The sequence below is a fragment of the Bombina bombina genome, chromosome 2 (assembly GCF_027579735.1).
Source record: "Bombina bombina isolate aBomBom1 chromosome 2, aBomBom1.pri, whole genome shotgun sequence".
Lineage (NCBI taxonomy): Eukaryota > Metazoa > Chordata > Amphibia > Anura > Bombinatoridae > Bombina > Bombina bombina.
Genome location: NC_069500.1, coordinates 469,220,391 through 469,246,616, shown reverse-complemented (window position 1 = coordinate 469,246,616; position 26,226 = coordinate 469,220,391). Strand labels below are relative to the sequence as shown.

The following is a 26,226-nucleotide window of genomic DNA, read 5'->3' as shown; positions in this document are numbered from 1 at the left end:
TGTTGAAATCTCCGCCCAAAACCAAACACCCTTCTGTGTACGCTAACAGTTTAGACTGAAGAGAAGTCCAAAAATTTGGATCAAATGTATTAGGACCATATGTATTGCATAGCGTATACATCTTCTGAGAAATCTTGAGCTTCAACATGACATATCTCCCCCCTGGATCAGCTTCAAAATGTATCACTTCAGTGTTAATTTTTTTCCCAATTAGTATTGCTACCCCTCTCTTTCTCTTAATGCTAGGTGCGAAATATATTTCTTTTACCCAGGCCGTCTTAAGTTTTAAAGATTCTTCTGCAGATAAATGAGTTTCTTGAATAAAACCAATGTCAGTCTGAATTTTTCGAAGCTGAGTAAGAATTGCCTTTCTCTTGATAGGAGTGGATATGCCACCCACATTCCATGACACTATTTTACATTCACTAAGTGTATTCATTTATATGTAAAAGGAAAAAAAGAATGAAAGGAGAGAAAAAAAAAAAAAAAAACCCCATGAATAATTACCCTATAAAAATGAGCCCTCTCCGCACCGAGAGAAGATAGACACTGAACCCTACGTCTAAACAAAGAAAATCTTTCTACCTTGAGAAAAAAACAGAAAACCCACATATTGTGCCATATCTGAGGTCTTGCTATTTAAACTTGTTGTCATCGGACCGGGGAGTTCAATGTTTTGTAGAGGCTCTCAGCTAAGTGAGCCTCCTCAAAGAAATGAACTGTATCATTAACTTTAACCTTTAATTTGTAAGGGAATATTATAGTTGCTTGATATCCTTTTTGTATAAACTTGGTACAAATAGGAGCAAGTTCCCTTCTTTTTGCTGCGGTGTCTGCTGAGAAATCCTGAAACATAAGGATTGTAATGCCTCCAATTTTAACTGGTTGTTGTTTACGATAATACTGAAATAAAGTGAGTTTGTCTTGGAAGTTTAACAGTTTGGCTATAACAGGTCTAGGCTTAGTTCTAGTTTTGTCCTCTGGGCGTAAAGAGCCTATTCTGTGCGCTCTCTCCACTGGTATAGGATATAGGGTGGATGGCAATTTTAGAATTTTAGGTAGAGTCTCTGATACAAAATTAACAAGATTATCGTATTGTTGTTCTTCTGGGAGCCCTATGATTATTATATTATTTCTCCTAGAGCGGTTTTCTAGGTCCTCTAGCCTGTTTTGTATTTTTTGTAGGTTAGTATTCACAGCTTCTAAGTTGGAACTGTGTACTGTTGTTAGGTCTTCCAGGTCCGAGACTCTCTGCTCGGCTTCTTGTAACCTATTGGAAAATTGGCGGACTTCTTGTGTTAAAGAACAGAAGTCTTGTTTAATTTCAGCTCTAAGAGCTTCAAATTTGGGAGAGAGCGCATCAGATATGCTAGCAACAAGACTATGTATGTTAGTAAATTCTTGTATCGCTGACATATTTAACGCAGCTGAATGTGTGTCCATGACTGTCTCTTGATTGCCTTTCGTTTTCCTATCTCTCTGCCTCGCTGCCATGGCCGGAGGAGTCTTGGGTGAAACGTGAAGAAATTTGTCCATGTGCCAGTAAGTGAGAAAAAGAAAAAAAAGAGTGAATGAGCCGGGATTACGTGAGAAATAGTGCTTAAAAAGTGACTATGTGTTAAATTTGAGAGCAAGAGAATGCCCTTGCATAGACCAGTGAGGATGGGTATGTGTAAGTGATGGTCAAGTGAGGGGAAGAATGAAAAAAAACAAACAAAAAAAAAAACAACCCCGAAGCCCGGTACCAAGGGGAAAAAATGGGGGTGAAAAGACTAGTGATGTGAGTAAAGAAGTCCAGCCACGAATGCGAGAACTAGAGGGTAGTAAAATATATGAGACTACGTCAACACGATTTACCAGAACTAGTGGCGATCGCCAGTCTCAAGAATCACAGTGTCAGTGACTACGTCACAATATATCAACAAGACAATACTTAGTAAACCCAGCAAGGATAACCTAATTAGGCTAATTTTAAGAAAAACTCTAGTATTTTGTGGAAGAAAGGAGAGTAAACCCTATAACATACAAATCTCCAGCTTCTTTATACTATTCTCTAACCCTAAGGGGTAATCCCCTCAGTGGATATAATTTACTCAATATATCCTCTGTGCTTATGTTTATTAGAGAACCATAGATAAGAGACCAAATGTCAGCTTTTTTGTTATATTAGGAAGGAGCCAGATGTATATATATGACTCTTGTTACCAAAACATATATGCAGGGAAAATTTACATTTAGAAGTGAAAAGGAAGATGAACTATACAATGCTTTTCAAAAAACAATTATCTTTCTTTTTTTTTTCCTTACTCTTCCCTTCCCCTCCCTTCCCTCCCCTCAACTTCCCTCACAGATCCAACTAGTTTATCGGTCAAATTTCCTCAAAACAAGTAGGCATATTAACAGTGAAAAAGAAAGAGAGGTATCAAACAATATCAATCTTCCTCCCTGGCAACACACAGTATTGCAAAGATTGGCCTGTTATCTATATAGGAAGATACAAATGATAACAATGTCTCTTTGTTTCCTTCTGTGTTCACTATGTCCTTTTCCTACTAGTTATGCAGCCAGAGAAGTAAATCTTTAACTAAAACATTGTAATGCCCCAAGTTATGTTATTTTCCTTCCCCTTCAGTACCCCTTCTTTTTTCTTTCCCCCTCCCCTCTCCAGCCAAGTCTAGGTCTCAGTTCAGGTAATATTCTTTAGGTGTATAGGCCAGGAAAAGATTGTCAAGGTAGTCCATATAGATAAAGTAATGTTTCCCAGCTCTTATAAAGTTCTTTAATTATAAGAGTATATATTCTTTCTTTCTTCCTTCCAGGGAGTGTCAATTTATACCCAGTGTCCAAACATGTTGAGAGGGCAAATCTTTGCTGCTTGTCACTGAAAAGTTACAACACTTTTTCTTCTCTATTTCTTCCTTTCCTCTCCCTTCCTCAACCCCTCTCTGTAATCTTTCCAGATTCCTTTACAAGTCTAAGGGACTCACCTCCTTCTCTTGTCACCAAATGCCGTTAAAGAGTCCCCTGCAGAGGACCCACGCCAGCACCGATAAGGAGCACAGCCTCTCCAGTAACCGCCTCTCACGGCCCGAAGTCTCGGTCTAATCCTCTAGTGCGGCCCACAATGCCTCCGTCTCCTCTCACACAACCAGCGGTGTACAGGGGAGGACAGAGGGTAATAATCCCCAGAGAGACGAGCAAAAGCCTGCGCCGCGTCTTTCCGCAGCCACACCAGTTCCAAGGTAGCGCCCACCCCTCTCACGCAGCACCGGTGGGAGAGGGGGTAGAGTCAGCAGCGGGTAGAGCCGAGAAAGAAGACACGGCAAGATGATCCCCTCCTTCCGCGCAGCACCGGTGGGGAAGGGGGGAGGAGAGAAGAGCCTTAGACGATCTTCAGACGGCGTTCCAGGGTCAGGACTCTGCAGGGGGAGAGGTAAGCCTTGCGTTTCAGGTGTTCCGATTAACTGAAGAGAGGGGAGGGGGTGAGGGTTACCGCACGAGTCTCCTGAAAGCAAAGGGAGATGGTGAGGAAAAAAAACCGATGCGCTGATATTTATCTCTGTATGTAGTGTTTGCCTTTCCAACCTCTCAGGTGACTTTAATAGTGGGGGTATACTCAGTACAACTTGATAGTATACATGTGGTGCTCACCTCCTCTCACGCAACACCGGTGGGAGAGGAGGGAGAGATAAATACCGGCTTTCTGTGGGAGCTGTCTCAGAGTAATATTATAAGAGCAACAGCTGTAGAAAAGAAACTTTTTTCAGATTATTCTGCCATCACAGTGGGTTGTTATTCCACTGCCCAGGTTCCGATAGCGGTGTTAAAGGCTGTCCATTAAGCTAGCCCAGTATCCAGGCTCGGCGCGGGAGATCTCCACCAGCTGCAGTAGGACTAGAGTGCAAAACGCTCAGCACCTGCGTTAAGCTCCTCCTCCGGAACCACCCCAGGGCATGTCCTAGAGCATGCAATTTTAAGCAACTTTCTAATTTACTCCTATTATCAAATTCTTTTCATTCTCTTGGTATCTTTATTTGAAATGCAAAAATGTAAGTTTACATGCCGGCCCATTTTTTGTGAACACACTGTGTTGTTCTTGCTGATTGGTGGGTAAATTCACCTACCAATAAACAAGTGCTTTCCATGGTTCTGAACCAAAAAAGTAGCCTAGATGCCTTCTTTTTCAAATAAAGAAAGCAAGAGAATGAAGAAAAAATGATAATAGGAGTAAATTAGAAAGTTGTTTAAAATTGCATGCTCTATATGAATCACGAAAGAAAAAATTTGGGTTCAGTGTCCCTTTAACTATCCTGAATTAAAATTAAAGTACGATTCTCTTTTCTTGCATTACAATAGAAGTTATTTTAGCTTTGATGATACAATAATCATGGTTGTATTAAAAAGTTTTCTATGTTCTTGTTTCTTATGTCATCTTTATTGTTGTGAACATTATTGCTGATCACATATAACTATTTATACTGCTTATATTTTTACCATGCTTTTTTTTATTAATTTCTATTGTAATATGAAAATTCAAGAATTGTATGAGGTATTTTTATTTTCTGTTCCTCTGGTTTTTGTGTTAGAAAGAGTTTCTTCCTGATATTTTGTGGTAAGATCAGAAAGAGGACACAAATAGATTGTAACTGACTTGCCATTGACCCTTTAACCTTATGGGTTTATCAAGGCTCAACCTATTCACCTGTTCTTTATTAGTGAATATGTCCACTTTGACTCGCTAGACAATAAAGTTTTATCGGCATCCATATTTATTTAAAAAACAATTGAACCATATTGCTTGCTATTTGATGAGAAGATCAGCGAACTAATAATAATTTTGGTATGTGAATATTTGAATTTAAGAATCTGAGAACAAATGACAAGCGTACGCAAATGCTCACTTGACACACAAGGTGTCATAAACATCACACCCACTGCAAATTTAACGCATGTGAAGTGATATAAATTAAGTTTTTGTTAGCAGCTAAATTGTCATGGTAGTTAAAGTGGCTTCTGGAAGTGAAGTATAGAAAAACTAAATATTGAAGAAAATAACCAAACGTCCAATGAATTACTTCTGCTCCAGCTTCATTTTCTCAATGTAGCCTTCTTCTATTATGAAGAACATGAAAAAAAACATAATTTATACTTACCTGATAAATTATTTTATTTTCTGGCATGGGGAGTCCACAAATCCATTAAATTACTAGTGGTAATTCAAGTCCTGGACACCAGGTGGAGGCAAAGAACACCCCAGCAAAGCTTCAAGTATCCTCCCATTACCCACAATCCCCAGTCATTCAGCCGAGGAATTATGGAAAGAGAAGAAGACACAAAGGCTATAGAGGTGCCTGAGGTTTAGAAAAATGACAAAAAGCTGTCTTAAAAATAAGGACAATTTGTGGACTCAAAATGCCAGGAAAGAAAATAATTTATCAGGTAAGTATAAATTATCTTTTCTTTCCAATGGCATGGAGAGTCCACAAATCCATTTAATTACTAGTGGAAACCAATACCAAAGCTAGAGTCCACAGAATGGAAGGGAGATATAAACAAGACATGCAAACCTAAACTGAAGGCACCACCGCTTGAAGAACTTTCCTCCCAAAAGAAGCCTCAGCTGAGGCAAAAACATAAAATTGATCAAATTTGGAAAAAGTATGCAATGATGACCAAGTGGCCGCCTTGCAAATCTGTCCCATAGAAGCATCATTTTTAAAGGCCCAAGAGGAAGCGACAGTCCTAGTGGAGTGAGCCATAATTTTCTCTGGAGGCTGCTGTCCAGCTGTCTCATAAGCCAATCGAAAAACACTTCTCAACCAGAAGGAGAGTAGAAGAAGTGACTTTCTGACCTCTCTGTTTACTAGAAAAGACAACAAAAAGAGCAGAATATTGAAGAAAATCTCTCATAGCCTGTAAATTGAACCTTAAATCATACACACCATCCAGATTGTGCAATAACCACTCCTTAGAGGAAGGATTACAACAAAATGAAGGAAAAACTATTTCTTGGTTAATATTGCGTTCCGAGACCACCTTAGGTAGAAATCCTAACTTAGTACGGATAACCGCCTTATCCACATGAAGAATAAGATAAGGAGAATCACACAGTAGAGCCGAAATCTCTGAAACTCTACGGGCAGAGGAGATTGCCAGCAGAAACAAAACTTTGCAGGAGAGTAACTTGATATCAACAGAATGCTTAGGCTCAAATGAAGCCTGCTGTAGAACTTTAAGAACAAGATTAAGACTCCAAAGAAGAGCAATAGACCTAAACACAGGCCTGATTCTAACCAAAGCCTGGACAAAAGATTGAGCATCTGGCGAAATTGCCAGACGCTTCTGCAGAAGAATCGACAGAGCCAAAATCTAACCCTTTAGGGTAAGGACTGATAAACCCTTCTCCAGGCCCTCCTGAAGAAAGGACAGAATACGAGGAATTCTCACCTGACTCCAAGAAAACCCCCTAGATCCGCACCAATGAAGGTATTTATGCCATACCTTATAATAAATCTTGTGAGTAACAGGCTTACGAGCCTGAATCATAGTCTCAGTGAGTTTCACAGAAAAACCTCGTCTGGACAAGACTAAGCGTTCAATCTCCAAGCAGTCAGCTTCAGAGAGACTAAGTTTGGATGGAGGAAGGGACTCTGAAGTAGAAGATCCTTCCTCAGAGGCAATTTCCATGGGGGAATTGACGACATCCTCACTAGGTCCGCAAACCAAGTTCTGCAAGGCCACTCTGGAGCTATTAGAATCACTAAAGCCTGCTCCTGTTTGATACGAGCTATCACCCAAGAAAACACCTGAGGAAACAGATAAATTAGACCGAAAACCCTTTGTACTGCTAGGGTGTCTACCAAAGCTGCTTGAGAATCTCCTGATCTTGCTCCATATCTTGAAAGCTTGGCGTTTAGATGAGATGCCATCAGATCCAGCTCCTGAACTCCCCACTTGAGGGTTAACATCGAGGAAACTTCCAGATGGAGAGGCCATTCCCCTGGATGAAACGTCTGCCTGCTCAGATAATCTGCTTCCCAGTTGTCCACCCCTGGGATATGAATAGCAGAGAGATGAAAATTGTGAGACTCTGCCAACTGAAGAATGTGAGTCATCTCCTTCATAGCCTTGGTGGTTGATATACCCCACCAAAGTGTTGTTGTCCGATTGAAATCTGATAAACCGGACTAAACTAAGTTGATGCCAAGCTGATTGAACATTGAGAATTGAGTCCAAAGTCCCTGAGCTCTTAGGGACCCCCGAACTGCTCCCCAGCCTAACAGGCTGGCATCCGTGGTCACAATCTCTCAAGAAGGTCTAAGGAAACAAGTGCCCTGAGACAAATATGGCAGATCCACCAAGACAGAGACATCCTTGTCTGAGAGTCTAAATCTATCCTCTGAGAGAAATCCGAGTGGTCTCCTTTACATTTGCTTGAGCATACATAACTGTAGAGGTCTCAGATGGAAGCGAGCCACCGTGAGACCAATTAGTTCCATGCATACAGCCACCGATGGACAAACAGAGGACTGAAGAGAATAACAGGCCTTTAGAAGCTTGAATTTTCTGACCTCCATCAAAAAATTTTTCATAGATACTGAGTCTATGATTGTCCCCAGAAAACATACCCTGGTACTTGGCACCAAGGAACTTTTCCATAGCTAACAGAGTATCTTGCTAACTGAAAAGATGGCGCCTGGACCAAGTTATCGTCCAGGTAAGGAGCTCCCTAGATCCCTAGAGATCTGGCCACAGCCAAAAGAGCCGTAGAACCTTTGTAAAGATCCGAGGAGCAGTGGCGAGGCCAAAAGGGAGGGCTACAAATTGGAAATGTTGATCCAAAAAAGCAAACCTCAGGAACTTAAAATGTTCCCTGTGGATAGGCACATGAAGATACACATCCCTTAGGTTTATAGTAGTCATAAACTGAACCTCCTGAACTAGAGGGAGAATAGAATGAATAGTCTCTATTTTGAAGGACGGGACCTTGAGAAACTTGTTGAGAGACTTTAAATCTAGAATGGGTCAAAGTGTTCCCTCCTTTTTGGGAACTACAAAAGGATTTGAATAATGCTAGAGGAACTGGGATAATCACTCTTAGAGAGGACAAATCCCTTATGCCGTCTAAGAAGGCCTCTCTCTTTACCTGGTTTACAGATAATCTTGATAATAGGAATCTGTCCCTGGGGGGACAAGACTTGAATCCTATCCTGTATCCCTGGAAGACTACATCCACTGCCCAAGGATCTGGAACATTGTAAATCCAAGCCTGCTGAAAAAAGGAAAGCCCCTTCATGCTGACAGCCTCAGCGGAAGGCTTTCTGGACCCTTGTTCCAGGGCTGGCTAGCTCTCCAAGAAGTCTTGGCTTTCTCAGATTTAGAAGACGAGGAAGATTTCTGTCCCTTGAAGTTACAAAAGGAATGAAAATTAGAAGTCTGATGACCCTTGGGTCTATTCTTCTTATCCTGTGGTAAAAAACTCCCAGTAACCATGGAAATGATCTCTGCCAGACCAGGACCAAATAAAGTCTTACCCTTTAAAGGTAGAGACAGAAGCTTGTATTTAGAAGTCACATCCACAGACCAAGACTTTAACCGAAGGGCTCTGCGGGCTAGTATTGCAAAACTAGAAATCTTGACTCCCAGCCTAAAAACGTGCATACTGGCATCACAGATAAAAGTATTAGCCATAAGAACAAAAAGAGAAAAAAGTAAGCTCAACTATATAATAATGTCCTAACCCAATCAAAATTATATAAGTTAATAAAGAGGTGCAAACTGGTAAGCAGATGTATACACAAATAAAAAGAAAGAGAGGGGAATTACCGGTATAAGGTAAATCCCAAAAAGACCAGGGTTACTGCACACTCCTTAAATAAATACCAATACTAATAAACAGATTAACCCAAATGTGATTTAATTGTGCAAATAAATAAATAAATTAGCATGAATATATAACCAAAAACACACATAAAGACACACATAAAAGACAACACATGGGCCCCACATACACCATATAGTAAAACTAAGCTGTGGCTGTGATATGTTCAGGTTGCCATTTAATGTCCCATAGTATGTGATAATAATAGCAGGATCAAAACAAACAGCATATAAAGTAACAGTCAATTTTGCAAGTATGGTTAGTCAGCAAGCAGCGTTGTTATTTCATAATCTGGTATGATAAAAGTCCATTAGTAAAGTGACTTGTGCATGCAAGGTTAATTAGTGAGCATATGAATCATCCTTCCTTGTTGTAAGAGCCCTGTGTGGGGTATCCAAATGAGTAATTGTGCATAGCAACGAGGTACGTGTTATACATCCATCTGTAGACAGGTAGTGATTTTAAGACCCATATGAGTCTGACCGTTACCTCTCCTTAACAAGCTGTTTCCGAATACCTGAATGCAGAGCCTTCCACTCACTACTCCTCCACACAGGGATAATGTACCAGCAACGGCTTATGGTGGGGGAATCCCATGGTTGTAGTGCTGCGCAGCACTACAACCGTGGGATTCCCCCACCATAAGCCGTAACGGTCAGACTCATATGGGTCAGGTGTTCTTTGCCTCCACCTGGTGTCCAGGAGTTGAATTCCCTCTAGTAATTGAATGGATTTGTGGACTCTCTATGCCATTGGAAAGAAATTAACAAATGTAGCAGGCTCTCCATTTTCTAAGATCTACCAACAACAATGCAAACATATGTTCTGTCACAACATTGTCCTGTTTGTGCCTTCTATGCTGCTCGTGATTTCTCTCCAGCACCTATTACATCTCATTGTTTACACCACCTAAAAGTTGTCAAAAATTAATTTTGGAAGTTGACACAAATATAGTCACAAAAATATTGATTGATTCATTAGTATCTTGGAAAAGTGTTGTGATAAATGATGGGCTATGGTAAATCCGCACGAGAATTAGCTGCAAATTATTTGATGTGAATGGATATTGAAGGTATGTTCAATGGTGTAAACTATCCATTCATTTTAATTGCGTTGGTACATTGATAAATTCTATAACGAACTTTGATACGAAAATACTTGCGAAACACAAGTTGACTCCTTGATAAATAGAGCCCTATGTCTCTTTTCTGATTGGTTACTGTTCATTACAAAAAATAAATATTGGTTAACTTTTTTTTAATAAAGGGAAGTATAGAAAATTAAAGAGATATTCCTATTCAATTCATAATAATTTCACTAAAGTTGTTATAATCCCCATTATCTATGAGAGTTTGGACTCATCTTTGAACAAAAAGCTAGCTCACATATAACTTTACATTTTAATTTAGCTTTACATGTTATACATTTAAATATCAAAGAAGTAATTTTCCAGCCTCCAGTAAGATATAAAAGACCTTTATTATTCTCTTGCAGGGTCCATCATATAAACAACGTTTCAAACCTATACTCGGTTCTTAATCATGTCATGATTAAGAACTGAGTATAGGTTTGAAACGTTGTGAGACATGATTAAGAACCGAGTATAGGTTTGAAACGTTGTTTATATGATGGACCCTGCAAGAGAATAATAAAGGTCTTTTATATCTTACTGGAGGCTGGAAAATTACTTCTTTGAAATTTACATTGGGGTCTGGCTAGCCCATTCCTATGCCCCAGACAGAAAAAGGTGCTGTCTTTCACCATTACATTTATACATTTAAATATGTAATTATTTTATTGCTGCTTCATCTATTGAATATCTTTTGATGTACTGTTATACTTTATACCTATATGTGCTATGGATTCTCACATTCCTAATATTACGATAGGTGTCTTCATTTTGATGGCTAAACGTTTCATTATTTTGACTAATGGGTGTTGCTGCACTAATAAAGATGCATGTACACTTTACAAGTTTGTTAAAGCAAATCTATAAAGTATGCACATGCATTTAAACCAGAAGAAAATAGATATAACACTGTAGATATGTAGTTATTCAACTACAATTACTACTGAGAAATTTATAATTTTGTATTTCTTTTTCATTTTTATTGACCATTTTTACTCCAAACCCCAAATTTCTAATTCTTTTTGGAAAAAAATTCTTATACCAAAAATGTATGTTAAAGGGGTATGAAACCTCGAAATGAAACCTAGGTTTAACAATGAAGAAGAAAGATAACATTTGATAATCAACATTAATTCTCTATCTGAATCATGAAAGTTTAATGTTGAGTTTCATGACCCTTTAAAAAATTATTTTTTAGTGTGGTGGCTGCCAAAAGTAAAATACTTCATTGATAGAGAATTGAATGGTATGAGTAGGTTCATGCATAAACTTTACACATTTGTAAAATTTGCTCTATGAAACATGAATTAAATAAGCTGGAGAATATGTTAGTTTGTTTTTTTGTTTGTTTATACATTGATCTTAAATATTACTTATACCTTTCCAGAGGTTTTTACTCCTTTCCAAAGACTGAAGTAAACAATGGTGAAGATAAGCAAAAGACAGATGAACAGATGCCAGCGTATTCCTCCAACATCATCCAAACCATGTGATTCTTCGATGCCCAGTACCTTTCTCCTGCAGCAGAAGAATAACTAATCAATGTCACTGGGAAGAAATCATCAAGTCATTAATTTGTTTATTAGTAAAAGTATTACCCAGAGAAAACAAAGAGTATTATCTATATTGCATTTTAAACCCATTGTTTGATCTAGCTTTCGATTTTCTTACTGTATACTGTTTCAGAAGGTTCAAACAACTGTGTCTATTTATTTATTTATTTATTCTGAAAGTGTACAGAAGAAAAAAGGTGTGTACTTGCGTTACAAAAATAAGTATACTCTATCTTCTAGTTATACCATCTAACAACTATAAAATCCTAACAAAGCAAAAAACCTATATTGTAGAGAAATAAGATAATATATATGTAAAAATATGATAATCAGAAAATGTGTATAAATGTGTATAAAATTAATAACATAAAGCAATAGGGAAGTATACCTATTTATTAAATTAAATATAGCTCAATTTAAACTATAGAAGCATAAAAAATCTACGATATCTTCTAAAAAAATTCACAAGAAATCAATATTAAACATTACACTCTATAAGTTTGGCCAACCTAAATGGTATCTGTGCACATAGCAATTGAGTTGAAGAATAAGCTATTAGGTATCACAGTATAGTATCTGAGTAATGTTGCCTTTTTTGTACACGTACATAGGAAATAGTGGTCAAACAAGTGACCCCTTAATTGTCTAATCATTATAACTATAAACCCAAAATAAATACACAAACACCAATATGGGGTATAAAAAAGGCCTCAGCTTATTTATTAAATAACACAAACATCTTAACTGTGAAAGAACCAAACCCATAGGAGCTTGCCCTGAAACCACTGTTATCTATGCCTAATTCATAAGACACCTTCCTTGATAATTATCTCTCCTTTAAAGCTCCAACAGGAGGTACCAAAAAACCCACACAATGGCGTAATCCAAAATACCCAGGGCAAGCACCCCGCCAATGCTGCGACTAAAAACCAAGTTCAACCAGGGAGGGAGGGCACTTTTGCTGTCTGCTCCTGAAGGTAAGTGTCTTGAAAAAAGGGCGCCAACAAAGGAGAGTTCCCTATTTGAAGCCTCCCATTAGCTCCGCCCCGCAACCTGGCTCCATTCAGCCAATAGGGGTCAAAGAACCCCTGCCTCAACTCTGTACCTTCGGGGTTAACTCTTGACCCCTTAATTGTCTAATAATTATGACCATAAACCCAAAATAAATACACAAACACCAATATAGGGTATAAAAAAGGCAGCAACTTATTTATTAAATAACACATACATCTTAACTATGAAAAAAACAAACCCATAGGAGCTTGTCCTGAAACCACTGTTATCTATGCCTGATTCATAAGGCACCTCCCTTGATAATCACCTCTCCTTTAAAGCCCCAACAGGAGGTACCAAAAAACCCACACAATGGCATAATGCCAAAATACCCAGGGCAAGCACCCGCCACAGCCCTACCGACGACCACCGCCCATACAAGCTACGGCCTTTTCAATACCTTCCTTAATCGTAAAATTAAACAGCTGTGAACCCCATCCTTCAGGAAAAAAACACTTCCCTGATTCACCTTCAAACTCAACATGCCTCAACGCCAAGCCCCCTAATTTCTTAACGTGACTATGTTAATTTTCTTCCTAGAATTTTCCAATTTTTTATCATCCCAAGCAGATCTCTATGACTACATTCAATATCCGACCAGACCACAACAAGCCCCTGAAACAATACTCTAAGCCTATCTAAGTCTTACTTTATCTTGTCCACTATAAACTTCTGGGACATAAAACCAAGGTCATTTCCACCTAAGTGTATCAACAAAATATGGGGAGGGGGAAATAGCCTGGCATAATTGACAGTCGTCCTCACCAATTGGTCCCACCTCATTCCCCTGACCCCAAACCATCTCAAAGATACTTTTTCCCAGGGAAAACCCAACTGTACCCCTTTCCCTTTTAACACTGCCATTCTTCTTGCCCAATACAAATAGGAATGTCCAACCAGCCAGCACCTCACCGAACCTAAATAAGAAAAGAATATATATATTTATATATATATATACATTCACTTACACCACTAACCCCGGCCTCACATACACCCTAAAACGCTCAGATCCCCACCTTCCAATTCTTTTTATGACCAAAGGCTCTAAACCCAACCTACTTGCTTCCGTTGCTGCCCCAATTCGGAACGAATGCGACCCAAAATCTTCACCCTTAAATCCCAACATCCCCAACGCTTTACAAAAAACAACTACGAAATGAAATCTGGATAACACTGAACCATCCTCATGAATAAGTAAAGCGCCCACTCCTACCGGTCTAAACTTCAAAAATTCCCGAACCGCTCCGACCGGACAACAACACCCCCCCCACCTCCTTCAATTCAATCAGCTTACCCTTTCCCAGCTGATCAGTTTTTGAGTGTCTCAACCACAACTCAACAGCTCCCTCATGCAACAAGATATCCTGAACTCGAAAACCACTAGCCATATTCATATTCTTACCCACCAATTCCGAAATATGAAAAGCTCCAAAAAAGGCAAGGACAAACGCAGCCTTAAACACGGCCACTTCATACCTTGACCAACAAATTTCCAGTAACTGCTCAATAATTCTTTCCAACAAAGAGAAAATAACAGGTCTCCTTCCGTCCTTCTTGGTCTTCCCCTTGCATAGACTCCTAACAGCCATCCTAACCACAAAATGTTTTGACATGTCAGGTAAACCTACCAATTGAAACAAAAAGGCCATAGCCGCCATTCTTCTTCAAACGTCAAATGCAGACAAACTAAATTCCCCCATAACCCAATCCAACCCAAAAGAATTTTTCAAACAAACCTTACCAGAACATAGCTGTTCCCGACCTTCAGTTACTAAGTCGCACAAATACCATACCCGGGCGTAAACCCTCCACGTTGACTGAGCCAAGGCCCCTTTCACCATATCCAAAACTACTGAAAATCTAACAAATAAAAATCCCTTGGGCAAGCCACACCTTCTCTCTCTGCCTCAGGAGCCTCCAGATGAAAATGCTCCCACTGAAAGCGTGACAAAGCATCAACAATCATTCATTTTGCCCGGTACATCTACAGCCAGAAAAACCACATTGATCCTCAAACACTCCAATACAAACACCCTTAGTAGTCGTATTACAGGAGGCAAATTGGCAGCCAGGTTGTTGATTGCGTAAACCACGCCCAAGTTATCCAAATGAAAACACACTCGCTTATTACTCAGCACCCGAGCCCAGACCTGAAGAGCTACCATCAACGGGACTAGTTCCAAAAAAGTCAGGTTCTTTGTCAAACCTACAGCTACCCACTTCTCTGGCCAGACATCCGCACACCACCTCCCATTGAGGTAAGCTCCAAAACCATGAGCTCCCGCTGCATCTGTAAAAAGACATAATTTTTCATCCGACCAGCCGACCTCCTGAACCAATAAACGACCATTAAAGTCTCTCAAAAATGCTGCTCATACCTTCAAGTCCTCCTTCAACTCTTTTGTCAGTCTAATGTAATGGTAGGGAGCCTTAACCCCTGCAGTAGCCAAGGACAAACTTCGACATAAGACCCTTCCTACTGGGATAATATGACAAGCAAAGTTCAGCTTCCCAAGTAATGACTGAAGCTGACAAAGCTTAATCTTCTCCAAAATCAAAGTGATTCGAATGGATTCCCTTAACTCAACCACCTTATCCCAAGGAAGCCGACACTCCATCAACTCAGAGTCCACCTCAATGCCCAAGAAAATCAGGGAAGTTACTGGTCCTTCAGATTTCTCATCAGCCACAGGAACTCCAAATTCCGCTGCCACCAAACCGAACATATCCATCAACCTCTGACAAAATGACGAGCCTGCTGGACCCACAAAGAAAAAGTAATCGAGATAATGAACCATTGATGACAAAGCTGAACGCTTCTTCACCACCCATTCGATAAACGTACTAAACTTTTCAAAATAAGAACACAATATCGAACAACCCATAGGTAAACAGAGGTCTACAAAGAACTCACCTTCAAACTGACAGCCAAGCAAATGGTGGCAACTCGGATGAACCGGAAGCAAATGAAAGGCCGCCTTCACATCCACTTTGGCTAACAAGGCCCCAGGACCCGCAATTCTCACCAGATCAACCATTCTATCAAATGACGCATACCTAACAGAAACCAACTCAGGGTCATTGACTGACAAACCCTTTGGGTACGATAAGTGATGAATGCGGAAATGACCTGAAGACCTTTTAGGAACCACACCTAATGGAGATACTCTCAAGTTTGGAAACGGGGGGCCAAAAACGTACCCGCCATACGACCCAGTGAAACCTCTTTTTGCAACTTTTTCCAAACCACAGCTGGAAATTCTCTAGCTGATTTTCAATTACCAGGGAATCTCCCACCTCCCTGATCCTTGAAAGGTATAACAAAACCAGAACTAAACCCTGTCAGAATAAGCTCTGCATCCTCCCTTCCTCCCCTTCTATTGGTGTACGCCTCTAACCAACACACCATCTTTTCTACCTTCACCAGAGTCCGTGCTCGCAACAGTGGCATCACTTGCTTTTCCACCAAACCTCATTTTTTTAAAACATCTACTGAATCCACGGGAACCACCACACCCAGAGTACTCATGCTTGAACTTGCAACTACCTCCGAAACTTCACACGCCGTCGTTAAATTGAAAACAGAGATATTTTTGTATGACCGCGGCCGAGCTGTTACCTGGCACCGTCCCTGCTGACCCAACCCACGAAAGGTCTGCATCCTCAATGGAGTCATTTTCTCCAACCAGATCCCTATATCACGATCATCCCACCGCATCTCGGATCTGACTGCTATACGCTGCCGAAACATTTCATTGTACCTTCACCACGCCATTCCCCCATAGGTTCGGTACACCCCGAGATCTCGTCAAAATAGCAGAACAAAGCCCCACCTTGATCAGGGAATTTTTTAGCCGCAACACTGGCCAAAATACAAAAAGCCTTGGACCAATTTCCCAAAGTTTTTGGAAGTTTTCTATATCTCTTCTTCCTTTCTTCATCCTCCTTCTTCCCCTTATCAACTTTATCATTCTCCTTAAATTCTAACACTTGATCCAAAGGCAGCAGTGAAAATTTCCAAAAACTCCCGTTTCCAAATTTTTTTGCCACTGCAACATAAGCACGGGTGCCACAATGATTCATCCGGAACTTTCAACGAACACCCAGATACACCTGCCGATGAGGTAATAGCACTACCCGATAAAACATCTGCACCTACAACAGTCGTGCCGCCAGATGACTACCAAGCCTTAACGACCGAATATTCGCTCCCAGGAACTTCAAGACCTGCCATTAGCGCCTTTAAACCAGATAACATCTTCTCACGCTCTCCACACACCAAACCAACTACAGCTCCCACCCCGCCATCAGCCTTCTCACCTGTTGGCTTAGGCACCGACCTTGGTCCTTCCTGATTAGTTGAACCACCACCCGACCCTGACTGAGTTGCCTTCTTCGCGTCACTCTTCTGACTTGACTCTACCTGGGTTGATCTGCGTCTACTACCCGACTTCCTGCGTGGCAAACGATCTCTCTCTCTCTCCAGGACAATCCTTCCTCTAACCTTTCAATTCTAGCCCATGTGGGCGAATGTCTCTCCACTGGCCTTCTGATAGGGGAACGTGATCTATGCCGGTCCCGGCAAGATATAGATCTTCTTCTTTGGTGCCTGCTGGACTCCATAACAGCTCCCGAACTAGATGACTGTAAAACATGGGAGGGTGTGAGTGCCTGAGCCCCCCATACCCCTCAACACTTCTTAAACCTACCTGGGAATCCCTATGACTAACCCCTAGCCCCCTAAACCTATCTGACCCATCCCCCTTTTTCCCCCTGCTAGGAGAAATAAATTGCAAAAGCTGCGCCAAAGCAGGCAACTCGCCTACCTGACCAGCCATATTCTCTCCCGTTAAAGACACCTCTGCTGCATCTTCATTCTCAAAGTTACTGCCTGCATCCAAGTCAAGCGGTGCCTCCAACACCAGCTCCCTCTGCGCCGCAGGGGCCTCTTCCCCTCCACTGGAAAGGCCGTAATTCTCAACATTTGAATCTGAATACAGAAATATTAACATTAAGTATAACTTAAACCCAAACAAACCACAAACCTAACAACCCAAACCCCCAATAAAAACAGACCCCAACCAATTATGCACATAAAATATTTTTTTTTAAATGCTCCCTAGAAAGAACTGAACACACACATTTTATTTTTTATTTCACAAGTTCCCAACTCTTTTCAATCCCTTTTTCTCCCCCCACTTTCCCATTTCCCTCTTTATAAAATAAATTAATTATAATTTTATTTTATATATATAATCCTTATTATTTATTTATTATTTATTTTTATTATTATTGTTAATATTTTTTTTTAATTTTTTTTTTTATATACCACCAACTCAAACCCCTTCACATACTAAAATTCCCACCAATAACCCTGGAACACAAAATTAATGCCCAACTAAAATCCCATTGCTCCAACCAACACCCCCATTCAAACTAGTGCACAAATTACAAATACCTCCACACTACCAAATACCCATCCCTTTACCCTAAATTTAACCTATAATGTTTGCATGCCCTGTGGCCCAGTGAAAGGAACAATGTGTGCGTGCTACTCACCCCCCAAATACTCTAAAACACTGTGCTGTCTCTCCCTGCACCTCCCCCCCATACTCACACATACCCCTTGCCATGGTTAGGACCTCTCTTCAGCCACAACCCTGTGAGCAGTGACAACATCACCGCCCACCGTCAACAACTCCTTCAACCAAGCTGTTGTCTCCACCTCAGACCTGCCCACAACTACTTTTTTCTTACCAGTCTTCGCTGACGTCCTTCTCAACTTTGAAGACTCCTCAGGGCTCAGCCATCTCGGAGGTCATGCCAACCGCACCGGCCTCCCTCTCCTCCTGGACTCGCCGACACCGGACTCCACCACCGGGACACCACTAGGCACCGCCGCCATCCTCAGCTGCTCCTGAATCCATTCCTGACCTCTACTCCTGGTCAGCTCCTTCAACAGAGACTCCATCAGGTAAGTGACACCTTTGCCGTCTGCTCCTGAAGGTAAGTGTCTTGAAAAAGGGCGCCAACAGAGGAGAGTTCCCTATTTGAAGCCTCCTATTAGCTCCGCCCCTCAACCTGGCTCCATTCAGCCATTAGGGGTGAAATAACCCCTGCCTCAACTCTGTACGTTCTGGGTTAACTCTATCCCTTTGTTTAGCGCCACACAGTCTTCTTATATGTCAATAATCACTTTGGTTCCCAAATATACTTTGTATGGCGGTGCGTGATATCCAACTGTCAATGTGTGTGACACACCGATAAGGTAAAAAAAAATCAAAACCTACTTCAAGCCTTCTTGGTGCTATGTAGACCGATTATAGAGTCAGTAGCGGTGCTGCCTGATTCATCCTTGTCGGAGCGTCCGCAGTTTATTATCAGACTCTTCTTCCTGGCTCTACGGTTCTACAGGTGCTTTTTATCTAAGACCTTTGTCAGTACTGACACTGCAGACCTGTTCCTCTATGTGCAGTATGTAATCCAATGAGAGTTAATTGACAGGCAGAGCAGTGGATCCTGAGGCAAAACACTGACCAACAAAGGCCTTACATAAAGAGCACCATAGAGCCAGGAAGATGAGTTTGATAATAAACCTCAGACACTCCGACAAGGGTGAATCAGGCAGCACCACTACTGGCTTCAGAATCAGTCTATGTAGCACCAAGAAGACTTGAAGTAGGTTTTGAAATTTTTTACCTTATCTGTGTGTCACACACATTGACAGTTGGATATCCCGCACCTCCATACAAAGTAAATTTGGGAATTAAAAGGGATTATTGACATATAAGGAGACTGTGTGGTGCTAAACAAAGGGATCTTGTTTGACTACTATTTCCTATGTACGTGTAAAAGACGGCAACATTACTCGGATACTATACCGTGATACCTAATAGCTTATTCAGCAACTCAATTGTGATGTGCACAGATACCATTTAGGTTGGCTAAACTTATAGAGTGTAATGTTTATTATTGATTTCTTGTGAATCATGTAATGTTTTTAGACAACACAGATTGTTTACGCTTATATATTTTTACTTGAGCTATATTTAATTTAATAAATATGTATACCACCCTATTACAATATGATATTAATTTTATACACATTTATACACATTTTCTGATTATCAAAATTTTTATATATATTAGCTAATATATAGGTTTTAGCTCTGATCCTCAGACCCAATCAAAGGGCTAGATTATGAGTTGAGAGGGCTCCAATGTAGATATACAGGTAGCCCTCAGTTTACACCGGGGTTAGGTTCCAGAAGGAATGGTTGTAAATCGAAACCGTTGTAAATTGAAACCCAGTTAATAATGTAAGTCAATGGAAAGTGAGGGATTTAGGTTCCAGGCCCCTCTCAAAATTGTAATAAGTAACACCTAATACATTCATTTTAAAGCTTTGAATTGAAGACTTTAAATGCTAAACAGCATTATAAACCTAATAAAATAATCACACAACACAGAATATATAATTTAACTATAACTATTAACTATATATATTTATAAGTTAAATGAACAAAAACATTTGCTAAACAGCATTATAAAGCAAATAAAATAATCACACAACACAGACTTTACTTGCATTTTTCTCCAAACATTTCTTTCTATGCATTCCAATCTGGACTGATTTATAGACAGGAAGATCTTGTTCCTTTTCAAGCTGCTAGATAGCTCAGGTCTAGTTAAACTGATTAATTTTAGCTTGCTTGGCTTGCATATCTTTGCTGCAACACAAGCGGAAAGCTCCACCTACTGGCTATTTTAATCAATGCACTGCTTCTCAATGCTTTTCAATAGCAGTCACATGACTGAAAAAAAGGTTGTTATTCAGAAACGGTGCAAATTGAACTGTTGTAAACCGAGGGCCACCTGTATATATATATATATATATATATATATAGTATATGTATACATATGTATCTATGTATTATTGTGTTCTAATATGCGTAATGCGCATAGGGTTTCACGATTTGCATTTAACGCGATTGGGTTAGTGCACATGCAAACTTAGTCTTAATCTTAAGGCACATTATTGAAATATTAAATTTAAAATATTAAAAAATATATATTAAAAATACTGTTAAAAATAGTATGTTTAATAATTTTTAGATATATTTTTGATTGTCCTCAAGGGAACATCTTTACTTTTAACTCCTAATACACACGCTATTTCAGTTAGAGCTGCAAAATACCCCTTATTGCTTGCACTCGTAATCTAGCCGCATATGTGCTGAGCATAAAGCAAGAATGTATCTTATCTTATCTCTCTAAATATTTAGACAAAATCCTCCATATCTTATTTCTCAATGTTTACTCATAGGCCTGATAATTAAACACTAGCTGCCATAAAGAGAAATGACACAAGATCTTTGGGATCTTTTGTTAGAACTTATATAGAAGTCTCTCCTTCACATACAGAACCTTGCATAGTGATCTAAACATCTCTCAATGTAAAATTAAAGTTTCTAAAATTCTTTGAGAGACCTCGCCGTAATGACGAGACTTCTTACATCATCTTACCCGAGTGGAGACCTTTAGATCATTGGGCCCTTAGAGAGAACAATGGAAAATTAAAATGTAAGTAACTCTCTGTCTTACCCCCCCTACTGAGAGCATACTGTATACTTGTTTACATAGCTTTTCTATAACCATATAAATGGCAAAATAAAGGTAATTTAGATATTTGTTTCTTTTAATTTTTGATGGATGACTTTACATCATTAGCTTTGAGGTCATACAACATTGACACTTTCCAAAAGACTCACAAGATTCTGAAGGCCACAAGATTTCATACGTGCTCAGACAATATGCACCATGTAAGTGACAATGATTCCATACTAAAACACTGCCAAAGAGATGTAAGATAATATATCTTATAATAGTGCAAATGCATAATATTCATTAGGCACAGCTGGTGATGTACTGTTAATGCAATGCACCCATTTTGTTATATAGCAACCTGGTAGATTCATTCACAAAATATATAGGAAAAATATATGTTTTTGAGCTCCATTCCAATATACTGTAGAGTGTAGATAGTAATTTATTGAAAGTTTATGTTAGAATATTCTGAACAACATCAAAATAGAAGTGGGACCCAGAAAATCCATTTAAATTATGTATCATCTTAAATGTTGCAATTTTCTCTGATTCCTCAAATGATCTGGTTTGCAGGTAACTGTTATGGCAATGTGTTTGCTTTTACGGATATGTGCCATAGTTTAAGTGGTTCCTATTAAACTGTAATATCTAAATATTTTGATATACCTGTTAAAAGAATTGTAGCACACCTCATATAATCTGCCACATTTAAACAAACTTGATATTTGTTTTAAGCTTTTGAACTATAAAAAAGTTATAGTATACATGTATATACAATACTAAAAACATATCAGAATATCTTTCTTTGCAAAGCATATTTAACCATTCACTGAATGATTCTAGTACAGAGCATTGCTTATTAAATCCAAGATGTTAATTTTACTATGTAACTGAGAAAGATCCAATACTTAGAATTAAGTTAAAATTGTAGAGAAGGACACAATTGTACCCAGATCTGTTCCTTTTCGCAGTCAAACATTACAGGATTAGGCTATATCACTATATTAGATCAGTTTGCTTAATTAGAATTAATGAGAAAAAACAGCAGTATGATTAGTCACTAATCTATTTGTGACAGTCAATGTAAACCCCTAGTTACCTGCTGACTCCCTATATATATATATATATATATATATATAAATAAATATATATATATATATATATATATACAGTCAGTGTAAACCTCTAGTTACCTGCTGACTCCCTATATATATATATATATATATATATACAGTCAGTGTAAACCCCTAGTTACCTGCTGACTCCCTATATATATATATATATATACAGTCAGTGTAAACCCCTAGTTACCTGCTGACTCCCTATATATATATATATATATATATATATACAGTCAGTGTAAACCCCTAGTTACCTGCTGACTCCCTATATATATATATACAGTCAGTGTAAACCCCTAGTTACCTGCTGACTCCCTATATATATATATATATATATATATATATATATACATATATATATATATATATATACACAGTCAGTGTAAACCCCGCAAACCCCTAGTTACCTGCTCACTCCCTATATATATATATATATATATATATATATATATATATATATATATCTCCAGTCAGTGTAAACCCCTAGTTACCTGCTGACTCCCTATATATATATATATATATATATATATATACAGTCAGTGTAAACCCCTAGTTACCTGCTGACTCCCTATATATATATATATATATATATATATATATATACAGTCAGTGTAAACCCCGAAAACCCCTAGTTACCTGCTCACTCCCTATATATATATATATATATATATATATACAGTCAGTGTAAACCCCTAGTTACCTGCTGACTCCCTATATATATATTATATATATATATATATATATATATAAAATCCCATCAGTTGTACAGTGTTACCCTCCAATGGTCATCTGCCCGGGTGCCAACATGCAATTAATATTCCAGAAAAATGGTCGCACTCTCAGGTCTTTTGGTGAAAAATCGTAGATAATTTTAATGAAACGTTTTCGGGGTATTCCTCCCCATCATCAGCATAAACATACAGTGCATCAAACAAACTTAAATAGAGGCATATTGCTCATCAAACAAATACGAAATACCTGTGTGTGAAAATTTTCTCAGTGTGGTGACGCCAAACAGTGTGTGTGTGGACCGCATATTCTGCGTTCCACTGTGAGGACCGGAAGTGTTAAGTGCAGTATTATATCCGGTATCCTCAGTTTTACAGAAAAAACTTATAATATTGTTTTATGCACACAAACTTGCGGTGTTCATTTATAGTTAAGTTACTAAGTATGCCATAGTGCTTCATTATCTGTGCCATTATTGACAGTGCATCACATTCTTTGTGAATTATTCCAATTGCGTGAATTTATTTTACCGATGCATTGTCCACTACTCGTAAACTCTTATATATGCACATTGTTCCCTGTTATCTTAAATTACATCTCCCTTTCTGAAGTATTACTAGTGTCCGTTACGATGATCTCTATGACTGGTTCTATAGGACTCGCTGTCATATTCTGGTTGTCATAGAAACCGTTTGTTATGCCGGTTCTACTTGGGCGGATTGGTCTATTAATTTACCTTTGTCAGATTCAACCCTATCCTATAACCAGTATAGGCTAACTTCGTGCCTTACTATTAACATGATTTTATGGACTTCATTCATTTATGTATCTCTTTTGCTTGTCCTAGAATATGCCTGTTAAAGGCATATATAGGGGCTAAAGAGTATTCTCTGGCACTTGTTATGTGTACTATCTATGTATCATCCCGGTTATCGTACGGGTACTTCTAAGCTGTCAATGTGAATTGTGTGTTTGATCCACATAAATGGACCTAGATTACAGTGAAGAAAAATAAAAGCATCAAACAATCTAACACAAATACAAAATACAAAATAAATAGCAACCTAAACGCTGTTGCTACATTATACACTTAGCATTAGTAATGTATAATTGGTTTCGATTTTGTTCTAAATTATATCTATCCCTCTTATGCCTGTACACACTTTACGTATAATATACACATCTTAGCTCTCTTATTGTATATTAGAGAAAGCTATTGTTGCCCTATTAGTCCATATAGTTATTCTGTGTCACATTGCTATATAGTGACTTCCATGACAGAGATGACATTAATCATTAAATTGAGGATGACGCCCCATACACCTCAGGGTCAGGTTGTGCTAACACCAAAAACTAGGGACACTGTACTAGGACTATCTAACTATGATGAAACCAAAGATTGAATCACGGATGGAAGTCACTATATAGCAATGTGACACAGAATAACTATATGGACTAATAGGGCAACAATAGCTTTCTCTAATATACAATAAGAGAGCTAAGATGTGTATATTATACGTAAAGTGTGTACAGGCATAAGAGGGATAGATATAATTTAGAACAAAATCGAAACCAATTATACATTACTAATGCTAAGTGTATAATGTAGCAACAGCGTTTAGGTTGCTATTTATTTTGTATTTTGTATTTGTGTTAGATTGTTTGATGCTTTTATTTTTCTTCACTGTAATCTAGGTCCATTTATGTGGATCAAACACACAATTCACATTGACAGCTTAGAAGTACCCGTACGATAACCGGGATGATACATAGATAGTACACATAACAAGTGCCAGAGAATACTCTTTAGCCCCTATATATGCCTTTAACAGGCATATTCTAGGACAAGCAAAAGAGATACATAAATGAATGAAGTCCATAAAATCATGTTAATAGTAAGGCACGAAGTTAGCCTATACTGGTTATAGGATAGGGTTGAATCTGACAAAGGTAAATTAATAGACCAATCCGCCCAAGTAGAACCGGCATAACAAACGGTTTCTATGACAACCAGAATATGACAGCGAGTCCTATAGAACCAGTCATAGAGATCATCGTAACGGACACTAGTAATACTTCAGAAAGGGAGATGTAATTTAAGATAACAGGGAACAATGTGCATATATAAGAGTTTACGAGTAGTGGACAATGCATCGGTAAAATAAATTCACGCAATTGGAATAATTCACAAAGAATGTGATGCACTGTCAATAATGGCACAGATAATGAAGCACTATGGCATACTTAGTAACTTAACTATAAATGAACACCGCAAGTTTGTGTGCATAAAACAATATTATAAGTTTTTTCTGTAAAACTGAGGATACCGGATATAATACTGCACTTAACACTTCCGGTCCTCACAGTGGAACGCAGAATATGCGGCCCACACACACACTGTTTGGCGTCACCACACTGAGAAAATTTTCACACACAGGTATTTCGTATTTGTTTGATGAGCAATATGCCTCTATTTAAGTTTGTTTGATGCACTGTATGTTTATGCTGATGATGGGGAGGAATACCCCGAAAACGTTTCATTAAAATTATCTACGATTTTTCACCAAAAGACCTGAGAGTGCGACCATTTTTCTGGAATATATATATATATATATATATATATATATATATATATATATAGTCAGTGTAGACCCTTAGTTACCTGCTGACTCCCTATATATATATATATATATATATATATATATATATATATATATATATATATATATATATATATACAGTCAGTATAGACCCTTAGTTACCTGCTGACTCCCTATATATATATATATATATATATATATATATATACAGTCAGTGTAGACCCTTAGTTACCTGCTGACTCCCTATATATATATATATATATATATATATATATATATATATATATATATATATACAGTCAGTGTAAACCCTTAGTTACCTGCTGACCCCATATATATATATATATATATATATATATACAGTCAGTGTAAACCCTTAGTTACCTGCTGACTCCCTTTATATATATATATATATATATATATATATACAGTCAGTGTAAACCCCTAGTTACCTGCTGACTCCCTATATATATATATACAGTCAGTGTAAACCCCTAGTTACCTGCTGACTCCCTATATATATATATATATATATATATATATATAAATATAC

General features: G+C 38.5%; 1 protein-coding gene across 1 annotated transcript in view; it reads right to left on the bottom strand.

Annotated features, from left to right (window-relative positions):
* LOC128647018 (sodium-dependent serotonin transporter-like) overlaps window positions 1-26,226 on the bottom strand; it is a 188,449-nt gene that overhangs the window by 72,229 nt on the left and 89,994 nt on the right. The window contains exon 6 of the mRNA XM_053699831.1: window positions 11,390-11,528. Coding sequence (XP_053555806.1) covers window positions 11,390-11,528 — 139 coding nt within the window. The remainder of the gene's footprint in view (window positions 1-11,389; window positions 11,529-26,226) is intronic.